We start from the raw sequence: 25893 nt of genomic DNA, 5'->3' as shown, positions 1-25893 counted from the left end.
AAACATGGTACGTCTTCACACACTAGCTGATCCACCCTCCTCTGAGTGAAATATCCAAGTCAGTCAGGCAGCTGCTTAAAAATGGACATAGGTAGCACACTTGCATCAGCGCCTGTATCAAGTTTGAATTTTATTGCTACACCTCTGATGCTGGCTGTTTCAAACCATTTGCTGTCCTTTGTGAGGCTCGCTGCTTTTTGTCCATTACTGTCTATCATTTCATTTTCATTTAATTTATGAGTATCATGCCAATATACAGAGAATCCACTTCACTCTCAGTGTTATTGTCAGTCTTAGCCATGTCAAGCCAAGTTGCCATGTTTCTCACCAACTGTGCGACAGACTTTGGATAAGTGATAATTTTCTTTTCAAGCTGGGCATTAGCGGGGCTCATGCTGTCTTCCACTTTTTTGACAGTTCATTGTGGTCTGTTTCTTGGCCTTGTTGAACCTGTTGCTTATTCGTTTGTGTCCTTTTATTTTCTCCACAGCATAAATTGGAGCATCACATGTGACAGGGGTCATCTGCATCGCCTGTATCTGTGTCTTGGCGAGTTCTGTTGACCTACATATGTCAATGGCTCTTTGAAGTGTAAGTCCATTTTCACAGAGTAGTCTTTCTTTTAGATGAGGATCATTAATGCTGAACACAGTTTATCCCTCAGCATATCATTTTCACTTCAGCCGAACTCACAGTCTTTACTTTTCTGACGCAGTTCTGTGATATAGCCTACCTGTCCACTGTAATTCCTGATGACATCGCATGGGACCAGAACTGATGCCGTTCAAACACAACGTTCTTCTGTGGGCTACAGTACTCTTTGAATGCCGTGAGAACATCCTCCATCATCTCCAGACCGAACAACATAGAGCAGTCATTCCCAACCTGTGGACGGTATTGCTAGCGTGGTGAGATTTGGACACAGATCACAGCAAACAGCGACCTCCAGCTTTCTAGTATGTTGTCAGACACTCATTGTAACTATCTGAGTCTGTCAGTGTGAACAAAAATGCACGTTTATAGGGCGAACCTTGACGGGAGCCACTCGCTGTCGCGGCCCACCAGGGGGCCGTCACCCACAGGTTGGGAATGACTGGTTTAGAGAATGTGTAATTTCTGTGTAAAAACTGTAATACTGACAATACAGTAACTCGTAAGAGGTCAGAGGTGATAAACTGACCCTGGTCTGTAGTTGAGTCACAGACCAAACAGAGTGTGTGTGTGTGTGTGTGTGTGTGTGTGTGTGTGTGTGTGTGTGTGTGTGTGTGTGTGTGTGTGTGTGTGTGTGTGTGTGTGTGTGTGTGTGTGTAAGTGTGTGTGTGTGTCTCTGTGTCTTAGCAGCAGAGCTGAGCCAGAGTTGTCTGCCTGGTAACAGGTGACACTCAGGTCATGTGACTCCACCCTGGTCTTTTTCCAGCAGCTCTCAGTCAGATAGAGTCAGTGTTGGTCAACACACGAACATGGATTCAACCTGTCTGAGCCTCGTCCTGCTCCTCAGCGCTGTCTCCACAGCAGGTAGGATCAATACTCTGATCTATCAACACATCTAGACACTATACTGATCAATACTCTGATCTATCAACACATCTAGACACTATACCGATCAATACTCTGATCTAAACACATCTAGACACTATACCGATCAATACTCTGATCTATCAACACATCTAGACACTATACTGATCAATACTCTGATCTATCAACACATCTAGACACTATACTGATCAATACTCTGATCTATCATCAACACATCTAGACACTATACTGATCAATACTCTGATCTACTGACACATCTAGACACTATACTGATCAATACTCTGATCTATCAACACATCTAGACACTATACTGATCAATACTCTGATCTATCAACACATCTAGACACTATACTGATCAATACTCTGATCTATCATCAACACATCTAGACACTATACTGATCAATACTCTGATCTATCAACACATCTAGACACTATACTGATCAATACTCTGATCTATCAACACATCTAGACACTATACTGATCAATACTCTGATCTATCAACACATCTAGACACTATACCGATCAATACTCTGATCTATCAACACATCTAGACACTATACTGATCAATACTCTGATCTATCAACACATCTAGACACTATACTGATCAATACTCTGATCTATCATCAACACATCTAGACACTATACTGATCAATACTCTGATCTATCAACACATCTAGACACTATACTGATCAATACTCTGATCATTCAACACATCTATACACTATACTGATCAATACTCTGATCTATCAACAAGACACTATCTGATCAATCATCAATACACTGATTCATGATCATGCATAATAATAACAATAATTACATTATTCAACTTTTATTAATGCTTAATAATTTATTAATTAACTTTGAGTAGTAAACATTAATTAACTGCTTACTAATACAGTAGCTAATGTGTTACCTAATGCTAAGTAACACATAATAATGATTGTTCATGTATTATTAAACAGTTAATTAATGCTTAATAATGCACTAACTAACGTTAAATAAGGAACCCTTATTGTAAGTGTTACCAGATGAACTCAGTGATAATTCTCTGACTCTGCTCCACAGATGGATTTTGGGATTATATGGTGTCTCGTTGTGACTTTAACTCCACTGATCTGAGCGGCATCACCTACATCAGGTCGTACTACTACAACAAACAGGAGTACACCAGGTTTGACAGCAGAGTGGGGAGGTATGTAGGATACACTGAGCACGGAGTGAAGGTAGCTGAGGACTGGAACAAAGATACTGGAGACCTGGCTGCAATGAAAGCTCAGAGGGAGACGTACTGTCTGCACAACATTGGCAATGACTACCAGGCTGCTCTGACTAAGTCAGGTGAGTGTGTTTGTGACATCATCATGTTTGATTGACAGTCATCAGTTAACCGTATTTCCCGTCTCACAATCATCAATCACTTATTGATCTTCACTGTAATCAGTTATTGATCCTCATTCTGACCTTGCTTGTTTATTGATCCACCTTCTGATTATAATCAGTTATAAAACAGAAAGGTGAAATCCGGCGATCTGATTGGTTGTTAGCTGTGCTATAATGAGTATACCACGGCTACTATTCCAAAGCCTTATCACACGTAGGCTATCACTCCGCGTCAATCGCTCTGACTGGTATGAGTGGAAGTTGTTGCGATGTATCCATGACAACGTACTGTTGCAGTTGGTAGCAAAAGACAGTCAGTGTTGAATTCACTTGTTTAAGGTTAACTTTCACCTCCGGGGAGGGTTAACAATGGTAGAGGGGATTGACTTTCACCTGAAAAAAAGGCAGAGGAAAAGACGACATGCAGAGCTAACGTCCAGAGAGGTATGACAATTTTTTTTCATAGTGGGGCTATTATATCGGATAATGTATTTCTGGCTGAATAAAAACTACATGAAATTGATTGCATATTCCTCTTTCATATTGCCAATATTGGTAACCACTCTAAGTGGGTTTTCGTCCCTTCGCTTTGCGTCGGGCCGAAGAACGCCCCTTAGCCGTGGTATAATGAGCGTAAACAGCTTGTCATGATATAGCCTATTGCTTAATTATAAAACAGTTAGTTCCGACTGGTTCCAACCGAGTAATTTGATTGGACAAGAGACATTCCATGAGTGCTGATATTTAGTATAGAGGGTATGCGTTTATGTCACGTTGCCCTCGGCAACGCCCCATTCGATCGGACTGAGTGGCAAAACAAACCTCCCTCAACGTGCTGGCGGATAGCGGTGGACTCATAAACTGGATAAAATATCTTATATCAAAACAAATTTATGTCAAAAGGAATCGACAACCAGCTCCCCAAAAGCGTCTGCTCCACGGACACTGACTGTAACCATAGTAACACACACTGACAATCCTGTAACCATAGTAACACACAGTGTGACCGCGGTACCTGCAGAGTGACTGACAGGCTGCTGTTACTGTGCAGAGGGACGAGATTACAGCTGTTACTGTCGTCCTGACAGTGACTCCCGACACTAAAACACGAGCTGCTTTTATTCTGAAAAACTCTTAACAAGTCAAACTGTAGGATGTGTTAGAGGACTAGCTGCTTTTATTCTGAAAAACTCTGACCAGTCAAACTGTAGGATGTGTTAGAGGACTAGCTGCTTTTATTCTGAAAAACTCTGACCAGTCAAACTGTAGGATGTGTTAGAGGACTAGCTGCTTTTATTCTGAAAAACTCTGAGCAGTCAAACTGTGGGATGTGTTAGAGGACTAGCTGCTTTTATTCTGAAAAACTCTGACCAGTCAAACTGTAGGATGTGTTAGAGGACTAGCTGCTTTTATTCTGAAAAACTCTGACCAGTCAAACTGTAGGATGTGTTAGAGGACTAGCTGCTTTTATTCTGAAAAACTCTGACCAGTCAAACTGTAGGATGTGTTAGAGGACTAGCTGCTTTTATTCTGAAAAACTCTGAGCAGTCAAACTGTAGGATGTGTTAGAGGACTAGCTGCTTTTATTCTGAAAAACTCTGACCAGTCAAACTGTAGGATGTGTTAGAGGACTAATTTATCTGTCTAAACCAGGGGTGCCCAAATTCTTCTCAGTGGAGGGCCAAAAATGGCTCGGGGTGGAGGGTCAAGGGCCAAAATTAGACATTCATATTGCGGTGCATTAAAGTCCCACTCCCGCGACCCTTTTCGGCCATTTTAAAACCAGCTCATTAGCCATGCACATTAGCAATGTACCTCTGGGGGGTGGGCGGAGACTGCGCTGCTCTGCACCCGCCCAGCCACCTCCTCGCACCCCACCCCCCCGCTTGCTGACAGCTGGACATTGTACAATTACAGATTCAGCGCGTTTAGCGTAAAACTCCACACTGGGATTCGATCCCAGACTGGAGCATAGTCCTTGCTCATGGTGCAAGCTGCTCTACCAGGTGAGCTATACCTATTATACCTAGACAGCTACACCGAGCTGTGAAGGCTTTCACCTCTGAGCCAGATGCAGAGCGGGGCGGGAGCTTGTAGCACTAGTGCCCTCCCCTGGAGCTGTGACACCCTCAACTCCAGTCTTCCTGAAACTGCCAGTTCGCGTCTGCCATTGGTTCACAGCAGTTTGAAGGCAGAAAAACTCTGAAATGCAATTTTGCACTTCCTTCTCTGCTGATAAGTGCTCTAACACAAGAAAAATGCCACAGGAACATGTGAAAAGCTCAGAAAACACGATTTTCACGGGAGTGGGTCTTTAAATTAAATATGCCTATGATATAACTGTGCAAAATAAACAGTCATACAAATTTGGAAAATCAACACTGCTGTTTATTGAAAGCAGAAAAATAATAATAAAGGCCTGTGCCTTCAACAACATGATATTATATAGTATAATATATATATAAATATTATACTCTCCACTGCCTTGAACTATCATTTTTAAAGTCATAAAAATATAATTTTACAACAGCTTTATATATATTTTTTTATAAATCACTGGACTGTATTAACATATGCACCATACAGAGCAGAACATGCTCCAAAGTGACAGGTGTATTTTTTCATAGAAAGACATGTGGTGCAAAAATGCTACATTCATCACTGCCTTGAACAATCATTTTTAAGTAATAGTAATATAATGCAACAGCTTTAGATTTTTTTTATGATCACTGGACTGTATTAACATTAACCATACAGAGCAGAATATGCAAAAAAAAAGTGCAATAATACTCTTATCACCAGACATTTGGTACAAAAATGCTACATTCATCACTGCCTTGAACAGTAATTTTTAGGCATGTAATCCTCAGTAACATGCAGAAGGCCTCTCAGTGGGAGACATGAAGCCTGCCCTTGGTTTTTAAAATTCTTTCAACATCAGGCTCCAGCTCACTTACTGACAAAGTGAGGATGTCACTTAAGTGAGGGTCAGACAGTGCATTTCTCAGTTTACACTTATTGAGATTCAACAGGCTGAAAGCCTGCTCACAGACGTATGTGCTTCCAAAGAGGGACAGCATCACCTGTGCATGTTTGCGGATCTTGGCATACCTGTGTGCAGGAACACGTCTGTAAAAGTCCTGTAAGGTAAGCTCTCTGAACTTGCTATGGAGGTCTGAATCAGCCTGAAGCTCCAGAAGTTCCATTTGAAGCTCCTCACTGACTGCATCCACAGGTACAGAAAAGGGTTGCGCAAACAGCTCAAATGCTGTTGCATTTTCTTGAAAATCTTTGAAGCGATTGTCAAACTCCACCACAAGATTGCTGAGAATGTCAAGATATTTTGGCTTGTCTTCCTCCATCAACCCAACTTCTCTGAGGCTTGGAAAATGTGCCAAATTTCCTGAATGTAGAGACACAAAGAAAAAAGGAACAATGTAAGATGCAAGAAATTAGTGCTTCATTTAATGATGCAGCCTATTTTTTTTTTTAATTTGACACAACATATGGATGCATAGGTCACACAATTAACATGGTTAGGATCAATAACAAGCCTAATTCATTATTTTTTGTTCATTACAGTATTGAAATCAGACCTCACCTGTTGAGAGATGTCTGCTGAGCAACAGGAGTTTTTGCTTGAAGGCTCTGACGTGATCATACAGCTGACTGATTATCTGGTCCTTCCCCTGAAGCTGAAGATTCAGGATATTCAGTAGCTCTGTAATGTCCACGAGAAAAGCCAGGTCGGACATCCAGTGTTTGTCGGAAGGCACTTGAATGTTGTTTTTCTTCGTTGCTTGAAAAGCCCCGATCTCCTCACAAGAAACGCCGCAAAACCTTTCCTCTGCTCAGCCACCTGACCTCCTGGTGGTACAGCACATCTCCGTACTGTGTCTCCATCTCATCCAGGAGGGCTTTGAACTGACGGTGTGAGAGCGCCTTTGAGCGAATATTATTCACGATGGCAACGACATCTTGCATCACATTTTTTAGGCCGATGGATTTGGCACACAGCTGTTCTTGGTGTAAAATACAATGGTATTTTAACACCGACCCACCAAACTCGCGGACTTTGTCTGACACAAGTGTAGTGAGACCTACTCTCTTACCGACCATAGCCGGGGCGCCGTCGGTCGTGATACCTGATTCCCTGATTCCCACTTCAAGCTGTTCCTATCCATAACTCGCTGCACTGCCATAAAAACATCCGTGCCTTTTGTTGTTCCTTTCAGTGTTTCAAGGCCCGCGAGTTCCTGACACACTTCAAAGTCCTCATTCACTCCTCGCAGGAAGATTAACAGCTGAGCTGAGTCCGATATATCGGTGCTTTCGTCACATGCGATGGAGAAGGCAGCAAATCGACTTGCTCTCTGGTCAATTTGGTCCCGAATGTCTTCGGCCATATCCTCAACACGGCGGGTCACCGTGTTTCGTGACAAACTAATGTGGGAAAAAGCCCGCGCCTGATTTGGGCACACTTTGTCAGCAGCAACTGTCAGACATTGTTTCACAAAATCACCCAGAGCGAAAGGTCGTCCGCTTCGGACAATGAGGGAGCAAATACGATAACTTGCCCGAGTGGCATTCTCCTGTTCAGTTGAGGGCTGGAGAAGGGTGCGTTGTTGGGAAGTTAGCTTTGCTAACAGGTCTGCAGCCTTCACCTTTCTCTCCTCTCCGGTGTATTTTGCGAACTGATGGGAATGCCGCGTTTCGTGGTGGCGACGAAGATTGTATTCTTTTAAAACACCGACTTTCTGCTTACAAATCAAACATACTGCCACGGAATCAATCTCTGTGAAGAAGTACTCGTGTTCCCAAGTTTTTTTTAAACTTCCTCTTATCACAGTGCCACTGCCTCCCACGCTCCATCACAGCATCTTCTCACTCTTTTTAGTTGGTTGCTAACCGCCGCCGTTGAAGAAGAAGAAGATCTTCTCACTCTGTGGTCACGGCCGGATTTGAGCTGACGGGAGCTCAACAGCGCCACCCTAACCCCAATGTAATACAATGTTAATTTGTGGTCAGGAGAAGAAGTGCAACAATAAATAAAAGTTAAAAGAGATATTCCGACTGCTGGCACATAATAGTAAAAGTAATAACAATTCGAGCATGGGCAGCGGGAGTTGGCCCGCGGGCCCCAGTTTGGGCAGCCCTGGTCTAAACATTATAACTATGACACCTGAAACGGTAAACACAGCTGATCGATCGAAAAAAATCACTGCTCCAGTGAATTTACTTTCCGTCATTGAGGACAGGTTCTTGAATGTAACTTGGTCAAGAGTTCTGTTAGGTCATGCTGCTTTACATGCTGGTAAAGCTAGACATGTCAGACTTGTATGGGGTCGGAGAAAATCGCTTTGTTACTTGCGTTGTTTTTAAACTTTGGCGGCTCTGCCACTCGTCTTTTTGCCACTCAGTGGACGTTCCACAGCGACTTCCGAGTTCCTGTGACATGCATACCCTCTATAACAGCACTGGGACGTGGTCCGTCTAATTGGTGGTAACCTAAACCTCTGAAAAAAAAGAAGAAATCGTTGCTGCGACAACTACGTTTTGACGGCAATGTGTTTTTGAGCGTTAGCTGTTGTTAGCCACGTAGCTCAGCTACTTATTTTCAACTGTGTTGATTACATAGCAGATAAACAAATGTAATCGAATCGATATCGATAACGTCTCTGTATGTCTTCACGCTGGTCCTGTTGCTCCGGTGCTAATCAGACACGGGCTCCGAACCAGAACCAGCACTGGAAGCAGCTCGGTGGAAAAGGGGCCGCTAGTAGCTAGCTAGTAGGAAATGTTTATGTGTTGCCTGGCAACAGGAACTATTTGTGTTGGCAGAGCCAAATAAATGATTAAATAAACAAACAAATCATAATCTCTTATAGCTTACTGTTAACTAATAAAATGCGCTCGTAGCGCTGTTGAATAAAAGCAATATCATAGGAGAGGGTGTGCTGTTGTACTGTATATCAGCACTGGTGTGATTATCTACGACCGAATCACACCCGTGCTGATATACAGTACAACAGCACTTCATCTATGCTTGACACATCTGGAAAACAAAAACAGCTACGTGCGGTTGCTATTCATCAACTTCAGCTCCGCCTTCATCACAGTTATTCCTCAACACCTGGTGGATAAACTCAGTGACATAGGCATCAGCACTCCACTATGCAACTGGATACTGGATTTTCACACCAACAGACCACAGACAGTAAGAGTTGGCAACAATTCCTCAGAGACCACCATCATAAACACCGGGGTCCCCCAAGGTTGTGTGCTCAGCCCTTTGCTGTTCACACTGATGACGCATGACTGTTGTGCCAAATACACTTCGAACCACATCATCAAGTTCGCAGATGACACAATGGTGGTGGGCCTCATCAGCAACGATGATGACTCTGCCTACAGAGAAGAGGTCCATCAACTCATCAACTGGTGCGACAAGAACAACCTGCAACTAAATGTCAATAAAACAAAAGAAATAACGGTAGCACTACATAATACGGCCCGCGACTTACAGCGTACCTACCGCTCTCTTGCCACGTAGGTTGCCGCTTATTTCACACAAGTACTGAGTAACTGCAGCTCACTTTCCCCCTTGTTTCCCCCGTGCATTTACAGTGTAACTAGGCTGCGTCTTAGCGCGTAATTTACATCCTGCTTCACACCAACTTCCACAGAAGTACAGGGTAACTCTCGCTGTTTTACAGTTTAACTAGGCTGCGTCTTGGCACGTAACTCCTGTCATACTTTACACCAAATTACACAGTAACTCTCGCTCACCCCGCCACTAATTACCCCGCATTTTACAGTATAACTAGGTTGTGTCTGAGAGCGTAACTCCCGTACAATTACGTCCTACTTTGCCCGGACTTACAGTGTAACTCCTGCCAGGTACATTAGAAATTAAATAGTCTACTGTACAATATGAGCACAGTTGCAAATTTCCAAAAGTGTCAGCAGCGACATTTCACCTCTATTTCAGAGATTTATTATTCATTATTTAATTGTATGGTTTGGAATAGGTGAGAAATGGGTATAGAGTGTGGACATTTTCCAATACAGTAACAGGCTGGCTGGTAGTAAACTTACCTCTCTAAAATGCACATCTATGAAAGTCTATTTCTGTCATCCAAGGGCAAAACACAAACTATACAGTAATACATCCACAATAATAAGTCATTCGGAGAGTTAGAAAATGTTTTTATTATTTATTAACCAGAAAACACATGACACATCCACATCCATGATCATTCATAAACTTTAAGTACAGTAAGTACTGTAAGTGAGCACTGTTACCCCTCCTCAGTCTGCACCTACACTGTACTTGTCTTAGAGTTACCCAGTAAGTAGAGGGTAACGGGCTGTATTATAAAGTAATGGCTGTTACTCCCTCCTTAGTCTGCACCTACACAGTAGCTGTCATGCACCTACACTGTACTTGTCTTAGAGTTACCCAGTAACTAGAGGGTAACGGGCTGTATTATAAAGTAATGGCTGTTACTCCCTCCTTAGTCTGCACCTACACTGTAGCTGTCATGCACCTACACTGTACTTGTCTTAGAGTTACCCAGTAAGTAGAGGGTAACGGGCTGTATTATAAAGTAATGGCTGTTACTCTCTCCTTAGGCTGCACCTACACAGTAGCTGTCATGCACCTACACTGTACTTGTCTTAGAGTTACCCAGTAACTAGAGGGTAACGGGCTGTATTATAAAGTAATGGCTGTTACTCCCTCCTTAGTCTGCACCTACACAGTAGCTGTCATGCACCTACACTGTACTTGTCTTAGAGTTACCCAGTAAGTAGAGGGTAACGGGCTGTATTATAAAGTAATGGCTGTTACTCTCTCCTTAGGCTGCACCTACACAGTAGCTGTCATGCACCTACACTGTACTTGTCTTAGAGTTACCCAGTAACTAGAGGGTAACGGGCTGTATTATAAAGTAATGGCTGTTACTCCCTCCTTAGTCTGCACCTACACAGTAGCTGTCATGCACCTACACTGTACTTGTCTTAGAGTTACCCAGTAAGTAGAGGGTAACGGGCTGTATTATAAAGTAATGGCTGTTACTCTCTCCTTAGGCTGCACCTACACAGTAGCTGTCATGCACCTACACTGTACTTGTCTTAGAGTTACCCAGTAACTAGAGGGTAACGGGCTGTATTATAAAGTAATGGCTGTTACTCCCTTCTTAGTCTGCACCTACACTGTACTTGTCTTAGAGTTACCCAGTAACTAGAGGGTAACGGGCTGTATTATAAAGTAATGGCTGTTACTCCCTCCTTAGTCTGCACCTACACAGTAGCTGTCATGCACCTACACTGTACTTGTCTTAGAGTTACCCAGTAACTAGAGGGTAACGGGCTGTATTATAAAGTAATGGCTGTTACTCCCTCCTTAGTCTGCACCTACACTGTACTTGTCTTAGAGTTACCCAGTAAGTAGAGGGTAACAGGCTGTATTATAAAGTAATGGCTGTTACTCCCTCCTTAGTCTGCACCTACACAGTAGCTGTCATGCACCTACACTGTCCTTGTCTTAGAGTTACCCAGTAAGTAGAGGGTAACAGGCTGTATTATAAAGTAATGGCTGTTACTCCCTCCTTAGTTTGCACCTACACAGTAGCTGTCATGCACCTACACTGTACTTGTCTTAGAGTTACCCAGTACCTAAAAGGTAGCGGGCTGTATTATAAAGTATTCTTTGTTATTCCCTCCTTAGTGTGCAAATACACTGTAATTGTCCTGCAACTACACTGTAGTTGTCCTGGAGTTACCCAGTACCTTCTACTACAGCTGTAACTACTGTCTAAGTAGAACCAGTAAGTTAGAACACAGTTTGTTTCACGAGATAATATCATCTGAAAGTACAGTAATACAAAGACAAAACTAACTGAAGTGTCCCTGACATCATAAAATAACAGATTTCTACTGGCTTTTGTTATTTACATTAAAGTTCAGTTTTGTTCCTTCTGTCATAAACTGTTTCATTTAGTTTTGATCCATCTGTCTGGTCCTTCTAGGTCTAAAATAGTCAGTCAAGTCAGTTTCATTTGACAAAATGTACTTTCTAAGTTAGAAGAGTCAAGTTGAAAAGATCGTTGTGATACTACTATCACACTGGAGTGTGACACTCAGTAATGGAGAATGGATGGGCTCCTCCATAAAAGGTGATCTTGATCTTGATCCAGCTCCTTGGGTCAAGGCAGAGATCAGGGTCATGGGTGGCGTGCCATCTCCCTCGTCAGGTACCATTTTCATGGCATCTCAAAAACCTCACCTGTGTAGAAACATAATTATATATTGTATCATCAACTTCATCACATAAATGCATCACTGTAAAACAAAGTAAGAAAATTAATAACTTTGAACGGTACAGTTTTTCTCATCATGGAATACTTAATCCCGGTTTTACCTTTCACATCATAAATCATTAGCCTTTTAAACCATAACTTGTGATTTTTAAGCATATTAATCAATTACAAATTATACATATTTTTTTCTTTAACTATTGAGTAAATATTTTAACCATTTAAAAATCTTCAATTTTACAAAATCAATGCTATTACCATACTGTTTCACAACTGTAGGCTGCACCAGTACATTAATGTTACTCTTGACTGTATTCATCATACCAGTCATTACCAACAGTAACGTTAGCTAATGGAGCTAATGTGGACAGTACTAACACAAATACAGTTCCCGGTTAGCGTGGTTCAGGGGAAAACACACACTATTATCTTTAGCACAAGCTAACATTGCCAGCTGCGTTAGCATAGCTACTTAACTCACCAAGAGGTTGATAACACGGTCAAACTGCAGTCGCACAGGTCCTCGGTTCATCCGTCTCGTCTCCCGGGGTGTTTGCTCTTGTTTATATCAACATATCACATCGCAGACATTGCATCATTTCCCTCATTTCTCCACTTCGTCTCCTCCTGTCGTCCCTGCGGCTGTGTCAACAAGCTCCGTCCTCGCTGTGAGGTGGGACTTTCTACCTTCTCAACAGGCAACCAATGACAAGTGAGCAGCTTCTGGTCTGACCAATGACAGATGGTCAAATCTGAGAGACTGTGATAGTCAAATAGGATGAAATAAGTTGTCAATCACAGTCTCTCACCTTTGACCATCTGTCATTGGTCAGACCAGAAGCAGCTCACTTGCCATTGGTTGCCTGTTGAGAAGGTAGAAAGTCCCACCTCACAGCGAGGACGGAGCTTGTTGACACAGCCAGGGACGACAGGAGGAGACGAAGTGGAGAAATGAGGGAAATTATGCAATGTCTACGATGTGATATGTTGATATAAACAAGAGCAAACACCCCGGGAGACGAGACGGATGAACCGAGGACCTGTGCGACGGCAGTTTGACCGTGTTATCAACCTCTTGGTGAGTTAAGTAGCTATGCTAACGCAGCTGGCAATGTTAGCTTGTGCTAAAGATAATAGTGTGTGTTTTCCCCTGAACCACGCTAACCGGGAACTGTATTTGTGTTAGTACTGTCCACATTAGCTCCATTAGCTAACGTTACTGTTGGTAATGACTGGTATGATGAATACAGTCAAGAGTAACAATAATGTACTGGTGCAGCCTACAGTTGTGAAACAGTATGGTCATAGCATTGATTTTGTAAAATTGAAGATTTTTAAATGGTTAAAATATTTACTCAATAGTTAAAGAAAAAAATATGTATAATTTGTAATTGATTAATATGCTTAAAAATCACAAGTTATGGTTTAAAAGGCTAATGATTTATGATGTGAAAGGTAAAACCGGGATTAAGTATTCCATGATGAGAAAAACTGTACCGTTCAAAGTTATTAATTTTCTCACTTTGTTTTACAGTGATGCATTTATGTGATGAAGTTGATGATACAATATATAATTATGTTTCTACACAGGTGAGGTTTTTGAGATGCCATGAAAATGGTACCTGACGAGGGAGATGGCACGCCACCCATGACCCTGATCTCTGCCTTGACCCAAGGAGCTGGATCAAGATCAAGATCACCTTTTATGGAGGAGCCCATCCATTCTCCATTACTGAGTGTCACACTCCAGTGTGATAGTAGTATCACAACGATCTTTTCAACTTGACTCTTCTAACTTAGAAAGTACATTTTGTCAAATGAAACTGACTTGACTGACTATTTTAGACCTAGAAGGACCAGACAGATGGATCAAAACTAAATGAAACAGTTTATAACAGAAGGAACAAAACTGAACTTTAATGTAAATAACAAAAGCCAGTAGAAATCTGTTATTTTATGATGTCAGGGACACTTCAGTTAGTTTTGTCTTTGTATTACTGTACTTTCAGATGATCTTATCTCGTGAAACAAACTGTGTTCTAACTTACTGGTTCTACTTAGACAGTAGTTACAGCTGTAGTAGAAGGTACTGGGTAACTCCAGGACAACTACAGTGTAGTTGCAGGACAATTACAGTGTATTTGCACACTAAGGAGGGAATAACAAAGAATACTTTATAATACAGCCCGCTACCTTTTAGGTACTGGTTAACTCCGGGACAACTACATTGTAGTTGCAGGACAATTACAGTGTATTTGCACTCTAAGGAGGGAATAACAAAGAATACTTTATAATACAGCCCGCTACCTTGTAGGTACTGGGTAACTCCAGGACAACTACAGTGTAGTTGCAGGACAATTACAGTGTATTTGCACTCTAAGGAGGGAATAACAAAGAATACTTTATAATACAGCCCGTTACCCTCTAGTTACTGGGTAACTCTAAGACAAGTACAGTGTAGGTGCATGACAGCTACTGTGTAGGTGCAGACTAAGGAGGGAGTAACAGCCATTACTTTATAATACAGCCCGTTACCCTCTAGTTACTGGGTAACTCTAAGACAAGTACAGTGTAGGTGCATGACAGCTACTGTATAGGTGCAGCCTAAGGAGAGAGTAACAGCCATTACTTTATAATACAGCCCGTTACCCTCTAGTTACTGGGTAACTCTAAGACAAGTACAGTGTAGGTGCAGACTGAGGAGGGGTAACAGTGCTCACTTACAGTACTTACTGTACTTAAAGTTTATGAATGATCATGGATGTGGATGTGTCGTGTTTTCTGGTTAATAAATAATAAATACATTTTCTAACTCTCCGAATGACTTATTATTGTGGATGTATTACTGTATAGTTTGTGTTTTGCCCTTGGATGACAGAACTAGACTTTCATAGATGTGCATTTTAGAGAGGTAAGTTTACTACCAGCCAGCCTGTTACTGTATTGGAAAATGTCCACACTCTATACCCATTTCTCACCTATTCCAAACCATACAATTAAATAATGAATAATAAATCTCTGAAATAGAGGTGAAATGTCGCTGCTGACACTTTTGGAAATTTGCAACTGTGCTCATATTGTACAGTAGACTATTTAATTTCTAATGTACCTGGCAGGAGTTACACTGTAAGTCCGGGCAAAGTAGGACGTAATTGTACGGGAGTTACGCTCTCAGACACAACCTAGTTATACTGTAAAATGCGGGGTAATTAGTGGCGGAGTGAGCGAGAGTTACTGTGTAATTTGGTGTAAAGTATGACAGGAGTTACGTGCCAAGACGCAGCCTAGTTAAACTGTAAAACAGCGAGAGTTACCCTGTACTTCTGTGGAAGTTGGTGTGAAGCAGGATGTAAATTACGCGCTAAGACGCAGCCTAGTTACACTGTAAATGCACGGGGGAAACAAGGGGGAAAGTGAGCTGCAGTTACTCAGTACTTGTGTGAAATAAGCGGCAACCTACGTGGCAAGAGAGCGGTAGGTACGCTGTAAGTCGCGGGCCGTATTATGTAGTGCTACCGAAATAACAGTGGACTTCAGGAAGAAAAACATGTCACACACACCTCTCACCATCAATGGCAGTGCTGTGGAGTCTATGGAAAACACCAAGTTTCTGGGGGTGCATATCACAGACGACCTGACATGGACAACCAACACCACCTTCCTTGTCAAGAAAGCACAGCAACGCCTCCACTTCCTCCGCAGGATGAGGAGAGCCAATCTGCCCCCTTCTGCACTCACCACCTTCTACAGGGGTGCTATTGAGAGCATCCTCACCAGCAGCCTCTCTGTCTGGTACGGCAGCTGTTCTGCTGCGGACAAGAAGGCCTTACAGAGGGTGGTGAGGATAGCAGAAAAGATCAACCACTCATCCAGGATCTGTACACATCCCGTTGCTGCAAGAGAGCCATCAATTCGATCAAAGACATTACCCACCCAGCACACAAACTGTTCTCCCCCCTACCATCTGGCAAATGCTACCGCAGCCTGCGGTGCAAGACAACCAGACTCAGCAACAGCTTCTTTCCACAGGCCATCAGACTACTAAACTCACTCAAGGACATACACATACACATATAAACATACACATAACACATGGACTTGATTTTACCAAGAGGGTCTGGCTGCAGACCTCCACTGTCAGGGCGCTTCCTTGCAGACCTGCACTGTGAGGCCACCTGCACTGTGGGGACGGAAGTTGATTCGAAGCTTTTCAAAATAAAAGCAAATAAACCGGAAGCACGTATTTGTGAAGTGTGGAGATTACGAGTTGAGCAGAGAAGCAGAGAACTTCTAATATTGAATCAATAGACTGACTCTGGTAAAAGTCAAGCGACGAATTTTCGTCATATGAAGAAACAGAAACAGTCTTTATTCATTAGAACGTTACGTCCTACAATATAATTAAAAGAATCGAGTTTTGGACTTGTGGGTAGTTTTTCGTTGTTATTGTAGTTAGGCTAACGGTGGCTAGCGCTAGGTTAATTTTAGCCTCTAAAGGCACTCCAGGGATATATTAACATATTTAGATATGTCTATGGGATAAGCTTGACATCAGGGGTCCGTTTCAGAAAGCGAGATTAGTGGAAACTCCGAATATGTTGAGCCTGGCTGAGATGAGGGAAACATTACAGTAGAGCCTGTTGGAGGGTTTTTTAGAAAGATAGAGCTGTTTCACCACACATCCTGGATAGGCTGTAATTCATTATCACCAGAGCAGATTTTATGTTTATTTTTTGTCATTTTTTAGATTTTGCACCGACGGCAGCTTTTTAAAAGTGAATGCAGCAGCAAGACAACGGCTCGTCGGACTCGGGCCACACAGCGCTCTGTTATAAGCATAGACCTACGGCATAGACTGTATAAAAAATATTAAGTTATAAGACAAAACCGTGCAGGTTTTCATGTGTGACAGTGCCAGAGTTAATTGTTGAAGATACAGTAAACCTCTGTCGGCCGCTCGGTGTCCATAGCAACTATTCAGCAATTAAATGAACCGATCGCCAAATATTACAAGAATGAAGCAAAATGTGGGAAACTAGAAAATATATAGGTTACTTCTGGTATACTCGCTTTTAAATTGCATTTACCTACATTATATATATATAAAATAATAATAATAATAATAATTCATTTAATTTATATAGCGCTTTTCAATAACCCAAAGACGCTTATAGAGACACAAAAGAAACAGGGTAGAGACTAGGGATGCAACGGTTCTCGGTAAAATAGCGAACCGTTCGGTACGGCCTGGACGGTGCAATACGCTCTTGGACCGCGGTATTTCAGATTCAGCTTGCATCAGCTCTTCCTGCTTTACAGGCAGCTGTGCCGTGTATGTCTGTGCCTGGCCGTTTAAGGTGAAAGCCCGCCCCCGCGAGTCGATGTCCAATCACTGTTGAGCCTCCACACACTCACAAGCTGTGTCTCAATTCAGGGGCTGCAGCCTTCGGAGGACCCAGCCTACGCGGTCTCCGGAGGCAACGGCTTCGGAGGCTCCTCCGTCGGCCGCATCAACGGTCGGTAAATGAGACTTAAATTATGACGTCTGTGTTGTCTGTCAAATGTCTTGTCAGATTTTTTTTCTGTGGTTTGTTCATTAGTAGGGAGCCTTGTTGTTTGTTTTTGTTGTGTCATGTATGTGTGTTTTTCATGTGTATATGTGAATGTATGTTTCTTATGTGTTGATGTGAATGTTTATGTGTATGTTGTGTGTATGTCGGACCCCAGGAAGAATAGCCGATGCTGTGGCAGGTGCTAATGGGGATCCTAATAAAGAAAAGAATAAAGAAAGAGACGGTCTAGCCTTCAGAGCCTTTCCTGATCCGAATGTAAACAACGGCCGAACGTAAACAACAGCGTAACGTTAAACATTTGAAAGTGGCGCCTGCAACGGCTCTACCGCTTCTCCGCTCCTCACTTTTTTTTCTTTCTTTTTTTAAATAAGTAGAATCAATACACGGGCAGTTATCATTAATATACTAATAAACAAACAACTGAACAGCAGCCAGGTGGCTAAGCTTCAGGCTATTAAGTGAATAGAGAATAAAGAGCAGAGTGATATGTTTTCATAGCTTTATTATCATTTGAGTCAGCTGCTTTGCCTCCGCTCCTCACCTGTGCGGACAGCAGAGCTCAGCAGCGGGCAGCCACACCTCCGAGCCGGCCGCTAAGCCGGGTTACCGTGGCTACAGCACAGAGCTGCTACGTTCGATAGCTAGCGGCTAGGTTGCTAATAACAACAACGGTGCAGCAAAGCATCTTGGGATACGGGAGGCTGCAAAGGATAGTAGCGATGCATCCTCCGAATGCAGGGGAAAGGAGGACGCATTTGGAGGCTGCATTTGGAGGACCCTTCGAATTTGGACGAATTGGGACAGCCTTCGCGCAGCGCTGTGACGTAATCGGCCTTCAAATGCACCCTTCGAAGGATGCAGACCCTGAATTGGGACACAGCTACAGTGACTCCCCCCTGCAACTGAAAGTGCAGCAGGTCACACACAGAAGAGGGGGGAAAAAAAACAAAAAAAACCAAACAGGCGGCGGCATGAGCGGTCGCTGATCGCAATCGCGGGGGAAATTAATTAGTTATTAGCGCGATTTAGCACATTTAGCTTTTATTAGAGTTCCAGCAGACAATGCAGACAATGTGTGTGGTCGCGTGTCCGCGTGCCCGCGCGCGATAGAGAGACCGAGGTCGAGCAGGAGTTGACTGACAGGGATGAGAGGTGGTGAAAGGCTGTTTAAAAAAACACAATAGACTAACTCCTTCTTTCCCAGTGAGAGACTGTGGCTGCAGCATAGTGACGGTCTTCCATGACGGCAATATAGCGCGATCTCTGTTTGAAAGTGGCTTCAGAGTGTTCACCTACTGAAAGACTAAAGGAGTGTGCAGAGGGAGGAGCTAGGGGCTGTTCACAGACAGTTCAGGTGTGTGTGTGTGTGTGTGTGAGAGAGATAGAGGGGAGAGCCATATTAGAAATATTATAAATTATAAACATTATTTTGGGAGAAAAAAAAAGTTCTCTGCACAAAATGCATACCGAAACCGTACCGAGAACCGTGGCCAAAAACCGAGGTACGTATCGTACCATGGGCTACCTGTACCGTTGCACCCCTAGTAGAGACATACAGGGGGAGACGAGGGAGAGACAGTACACAGTGACACATTAATAAAGCCCCAAGAAATAAAGTATAAAAATACGAGCTTCGAATCAACTTCCGTCCCCACAGTGCAGGTGGCCTCACAGTGCAGGTCTGCAGCCAGACTCAACTTCCGGTTTATTCGTTTTTATTTTGAAAAGAATCAACTTCCGTCCCCACAGTGCAGGTGGCCTCACAGTGCAGGCTGCAGCCAGACTCTCTCGTTTTATTTTGAAAATCTTCGAATCAACTTCCGTCCCCACAGTGCAGGTGGCCTCACAGTGCAGGTCTGCAAGGAAGCGCCCTGACAGTGCAGGTCTGCAGCCAGACCCCTCTCGATTTTGCTGTTCTGACTGCACTTTGCACTTTTCACATCGCACTTTATTATCCCCCACAACATCATAGGCCTCTGTCAGTATATCTGTGTTAATTTTTTATTATCGTTGTTGTCTGTGTCCAATTTAATGTAATATATGTGTGGTAAATGTATGTAAAAAAATTTTTTAAAATTTGAATTGCACATTTGGAGTTTGGGATAACGTAATTTCGATCCCCTGTGTAATTGACAGTTACATAGTGTGATTGACAATAAAGTTTACTGAACGAAACTAAACTAAACTGATGACACTGTTGTGATATTATTGTGTTCTACATTTACTATGAATGTGATTCAGTCAATATTACTTTATTGATTAATGATAAGCGCTGCCTTCTTCACACTCATCACTCAGTGTAACAGGCAGTTCACAGTGTGATGTCGGCCAACAACTGACACTGAAATAATAATAATAATAGTAATAGTAATAATAATAATAATAATTTTTTTTTTCTTTTTTTTTCTTTTAATGGACCATGAATCAGCAATAAAGATATGATGATATTATTGATCTGTTCCAGTTCGGCCGTACGTGAGGCTCCACTCCACCACCCCCCCCTCTGGGAACCATCCTGCCATGTTGGTCTGCAGCGTCTTCGACTTCTACCCCAAACAGATCAGAGTGAGCTGGATCAGAGACGGACAGGAAGTGAACTCTGATGTCACTTCCACCGAGGAGCTGGCAGACGCCGACTGGTACTACCAGATCCACTCCCACCTGGAGTACACACCCAGGTGAGTCCAGGTCCAGGTCTAGGTCTAGGTACTACCAGATCCACTCCCACCTGGAGTACACACCCAGGTGAGTCCAGGTCCAGGTCTAGGTCTAGGTACTACCAGATCCACTCCCACCTGGAGTACACACCCAGGTGAGTCCAGGTCCAGGTCTAGGTCTAGGTACTACCAGATCCACTCCCACCTGGAGTACACACCCAGGTGAGTCCAGGTCCAGGTCTAGGTCTAGGTACTACCAGATCCACTCCCACCTGGAGTACACACCCAGGTGAGTCCAGGTCCAGGTCTAGGTCTAGGTACTACCAGATCCACTCCCACCTGGAGTACACACCCAGGTGAGTCCAGGTTCAGGTCTAGGTCTAGGTACTACCAGATCCACTCCCACCTGGAGTACACACCCAGGTGAGTCCAGGTCCAGGTCTAGGTACTACCAGATCCACTCCCACCTGGAGTACACACCCAGGTGAGTCCAGGTCCAGGTCTAGGTCTAGGTACTACCAGATCCACTCCCACCTGGAGTACACACCCAGGTGAGTCCAGGTCCAGGTCTAGGTCTAGGTACTACCAGATCCACTCCCACCTGGAGTACACACCCAGGTGAGTCCAGGTCCAGGTCTAGGTCTAGGTACTACCAGATCCACTCCCACCTGGAGTACACACCCAGGTGAGTCCAGGTCCAGGTCTAGGTCTAGGTACTACCAGATCCACTCCCACCTGGAGTACACACCCAGGTGAGTCCAGGTCCAGGTCCAGGTCTAGGTGATGTGAGGGTCAGAGGTCAGAGGTTGTTGTCATGACGCTGTGTAAAAACCATCTATTCTTCCCAGGAGATTCAATAATCTAGCCTCTAAGAATAACAACTGTTCACAAGTGGCAAGTGACTCCAACGACTGTCGTTATAACACAATAGGGCACTAACGAAGTCGAAACCAACTTTCCATCAAAGACAGTCACTCAAACGACTGTCGTTGGCACTTGGAGCACAAAAGGGAACCAGTGACATCGCCTTGTGTCACTGTGTGCCTTGTGAACGCCCACACAAGAGGTTAAATACCTGGGTCTCCACACCAGTTAATTGGACCTGTCCCAGCCTGGTCAGATGAACATGAACTGATGAAACCTCTTGGATGAGAGGTTGAAACGTCTTCCCAGACAAATGCTATAGTATTAGGCCCAATTCCGATTCTATTTTTTCATCCCTACCCCTACCCCTAGCCCTTAACCCTCGCCCTTGAAACGGAGCTACAAGGAGTAGGGTTGAAAGTCAACCCCTACGAATTGGGACACCACTTCAACAATCACATACGTCATCAGTCGTCTCTGCTGGCTTTCACATAAGCAGACGTGACGAGCTTTTGCCACAAATCCTCTATTCAGAACCACGTTAACTTAATAAAATAAAATAAAATTTAATGAAGAATGATCGGTTCATTGTAAAACATTTATTTATTGATGTAAATGTGGTGATTTTTGTATAGGCTACAGATCCCCCAGGCAATTCTGCTCCTGTGTCCAAAACACATGAAGCTTCACTTTTAATTCAAACAAATTAATGCGACAATTGTTACATTTCATCAATGAGACGAGCATTTATCTCCTGAAAAGAATGTAACTACGCGGCGGTAAACCTTTAAAACCCTGCGGGTAAGTTAATTAGCGGTCGTCTTTTCTACCGGGATGAGGTCGGGAGGTTGGCCGGCTGACAAGCTCTCCGGACGGGGTGGTGTCTCCGTGACGAGCCGTTGATCTGCTCCACAGGTGGAGGCTCCAACGTGGAGGTTCACTTCTCCGAAAAACATCGGAGCAAACGTCTAAACAGCCTCATGTGGATAAACCGACCGCACATTGGGGATCTAAACAGCTACTTTCTCACATGAAAAAATATTAAAACTTAACAAAATGACGTAATAACAGCGCTACAGTGAGAAAAAAAACAGCTGCCGGTTGCCGCAAGATGCATTCTGGGAAACTTGCCATAGCCCTCGGTCCGTAGTGTGCCCCTGAAAAATCTCCGTTTCGAGGGCGAGATAGCCCTACCACTTCCCCCTAACCCTCGTCTGAACCAGAATTGGGACACCCCTACCACTTCACGTGAACACGCAAAACGAAGGGTTAGGGCCAAGGGCTAGGGCTAAGGGGAGAATCGGAATTCGGCCTTACTATGACCTGGACAAATGAGAATATGCACAGGCTCATCTATTCTAATAAAACTGGTCTGGTTTGTGTTGCAGGTCTGGAGAGAAGATCTCCTGTAAGGTGGAGCACGCCAGTCTGAAGGAACCCATGATCACTGACTGGGGTAAATACTGTAGTGTATTATACACCTTAACTTCCTTGCTTTAATATCTATTATCATCATTATGTATTATGTTCTTTTTTGTATGTGTGCCTTGTCTGGAACTGAAGGAATGTGTGGATCTCTGTTCTGCTAATGGAATCTATGTCCTGCTTAGAAGTCATCTGACTTCATGGAGTCTGTCTGCTCAATGTGAATGATTGGTTCTTGCTAAAAAAAAACTGCTAATGGTTTTGGGAGACAGGATGTGGTGACTTCAGTTAGCCTAAAGGTTAAGGGTCATTTAAAGGGATAGTTCACCCAAAATTGAAATTTCAGGGGGTCTCGGCAAAGCAGTGCATGTCCATACAACAGTTGCAAATGGATACCAACTGTCTTCGTAACAAAAAGACACACCAAAAAACATCCAAATACCTCCATAGTGCTCGTATGTAATGTCCGTCTTGTATTGAAGCCCCAAAATGCGAAATTGTCCCGAAAAAATTTGAATAAGTCTATATTACAAGCTTGTTTTTGTAGCGGAAGCTTCTTGAAGCTCCTCTTCCCGGTTCATCCAAATTTGACGAACTGGGAAGAGGAGCTTCCGCTACAAACAAGCTTGAAATATAGACTTATTTAACTTTTTTCGGGACAATTTCGCATTTCGGGGCTTCAATACAAGACGGACATTACATACGAGCAGCATGGAGGTATCTGGATGTTTTTTGGTGTGTCTTTTTGTTATGAAGACAGTTGGTATCCATTAGCAACCGTCATATGGACATGCACTGCTACGCCGAGACCCCCTGTAACTCAGAGAAGCCACGGAGGGCTCTGAAACTTCTCCCAGCCCTTAGTCCACATGAGGGGGAGGAGATAATGAGGGAAATTTCAATTTTGAGTGAACTATCACTTTAACATCTGCTTTAGGGCCCTTCTCTGCCTGCAGAAGGGGGAGTCAAGAAAAGGTATATAAGTTCAGAGTTCTGGGCCAGTAGAGAGAACTTCTCACATTGGCACCAGAGATACTCCAGGATTCGGCATTTTTGTACACAGTTCTTCTTGTTAATAAACTCCTTTTTTGAACACAAGTGAAGACGTGTCGGCGGTGATCCCTTCTTTTCATCAACACATCAATATACCACAATACCTGTCTGTCTCTACCTGTCTGTCTCTACCTGTCTGTCTCTACCTGTCTGTCTCTACCTGTCTGTCTCTACCTGTCTGTCTCTACCTGTCTGTCTGTCTACCTGTCTGTCTCTACCTGTCTGTCTCTACCTGTCTGTCTCTCACCTGTCTGTCTCTACCTGTCTGTCTCTACCTGTCTGTCTCTACCTGTCTGTCTCTCACCTGTCTGTCTCTACCTGTCTGTCCTCAGATCCGTCCATGCCTGAGTCAGAGAGGAACAAAATCGCCATCGGAGCCTCAGGACTGATCCTGGGTCTGATCTTGTCTCTGGCTGGATTCATCTACTACAAGAGGAAGGCCCGAGGTCAGACCAGTTTAGACCAGTTCAGACCAGTTTACACCAGTTTAGACCAGTTTAGACCAGTTCAGACCAGTCTACACCAGTTTAGACCAGTTCAGACCAGTTTACACCAGTTTAGACCAGTTCAGACCAGTTCATTTCATTTTCATTTATTTGTTTATTTGTAACGGGACTCTGCGTATTAATGAACATCTAAGAATGTAAATACACCAGATTTAGCTCTAGGCTAATTTCCATCCGTAGTCCCGCGGTTCACACAACAACAACAATTGTAGAGGGATGAAAATAAGAACAACGTACAGTATGGTAAAAATACCAGGTCACAAAACCACAATACCATATCACAATATCACAATATCACAATACAATATCATACCGTAGCTACAGTAGGAAAGAACAACGGGTAGTAGTAGAATTAAGTGTAAAAAATCAACAAGGGTGTCGTATAGCGCTGTCAAGATTCATTAAGGTGCATCTGCTATAAGGTGCAATTTTTTTTTTTAAGTGCATCTGTAATAAAGTTCAGACCAGTCTACACCAGTCTACACCAGTTCAGACCAGTTTATACCAGTTCCCTTCACGTGTCTGTCTCTGTTTCTGACTCTCTCCTTCTCTCTTTAAACCAGGACGGATCCTGGTTCCCAGTAACTGAGCCCAGTCCTGGTCCATCCTGGTCCTGGTTCTGGTTCTGGACCCGATCCCAATCCCAGGCCTTGTCTTAATCCTGATCCCGATCCCAGTCCTGGTCCTGGTCTTGATCCTGTTGCTGCTTCTCAGATGAAGATAAATCAGCTGCTGCTTTAACCTGCTTTGTGTTTCTAGCTCAGACTCTCAGTGCTGCCCCCTGCTGGACTGGATGAACACCTGGTTCTCTAGACCTGGTCCAGACCTGTCCTCTGATACTCAGCTGGTCCAGACCTGGTCCAGGACTGTCCTCTGGTACTCAGCTGGTCCAGACCTGGTCCAGAACCCTCACACTTTAAACCACAGTCTAATTCTCTGTCTCTGAATTTCTGATCTGGTGTATCATCTGGACTCTGAGGGTCCTGGATCAGGTCTGATCTGGACTCTGGTGTATCATCTGGACTCTGTTGGTCCTGGACCAGGTCTGATCTGGACTCTGATGGTCCTGGATCAGGTCTGATCTGGACTCTGATGGTCCTGGATCAGGTCTGATCTGGACTCTGATGGTCCTGGATCAGGTCTGATCTGGACACTGAGGGTCCTGGACCAGGTCTGATCTGGACTCTGCTGGTCCTGGACCAGGTCTGATCTGGACTCTGATGGTCCTGGACCAGGTCTGATCTGGACTCTGATGGTCCTGGATCAGGTCTGATCTGGACTCTGATGGTCCTGGATCAGGTCTGATCTGGACACTGAGGGTCCTGGACCAGGTCTGATCTGGACTCTGCTGGTCCTGGATCAGGTCTGATCTGGACTCTGATGGTCCTGGACCAGGTCTGATCTGGACTCTGCTGGTCCTGGACCAGGTCTGATCTGGACTCTGCTGGTCCTGGACCAGGTCTGATCTGGACTCTGGTTCACTGGTTCTGTTCTATTGGCTCTGGTCTCTGATCCACATGTTTGATTTTTGATTCTATATTTTTCTGCAATAAAAACAATAAAGTTAAAAAAAAAATAC

At 43.6% G+C, this 25893-nt stretch overlaps 1 protein-coding gene across 1 annotated transcript; it reads left to right on the top strand.

Annotated features, from left to right (window-relative positions):
* The first annotated feature begins 1439 nt into the window (after window positions 1-1439).
* On the top strand, window positions 1440-25893 carry LOC146968223 (H-2 class II histocompatibility antigen, E-S beta chain-like). The gene is made up of 9 exons (XM_085760025.1): window positions 1440-1515; window positions 2602-2874; window positions 20274-20487; window positions 22719-22786; window positions 24141-24254; window positions 24878-24914; window positions 24992-25306; window positions 25422-25613; window positions 25678-25893. The coding sequence occupies exons 1-6, from the start codon at window positions 1461-1463 to the stop codon at window positions 24901-24903; spliced, it is 750 nt and encodes a 249-aa protein (XP_085616151.1). The 5' UTR covers window positions 1440-1460; the 3' UTR covers window positions 24904-24914; window positions 24992-25306; window positions 25422-25613; window positions 25678-25893.

This window comes from Trachurus japonicus, chromosome 18 (genome assembly GCF_045865225.1).
Source record: "Trachurus japonicus isolate A0001 chromosome 18, Traja_1.0".
Lineage (NCBI taxonomy): Eukaryota > Metazoa > Chordata > Actinopteri > Carangiformes > Carangidae > Trachurus > Trachurus japonicus.
The sequence above is the reverse complement of the archived record's forward strand: the minus strand, read 5'-3'. Positions and strand labels throughout refer to the sequence as shown.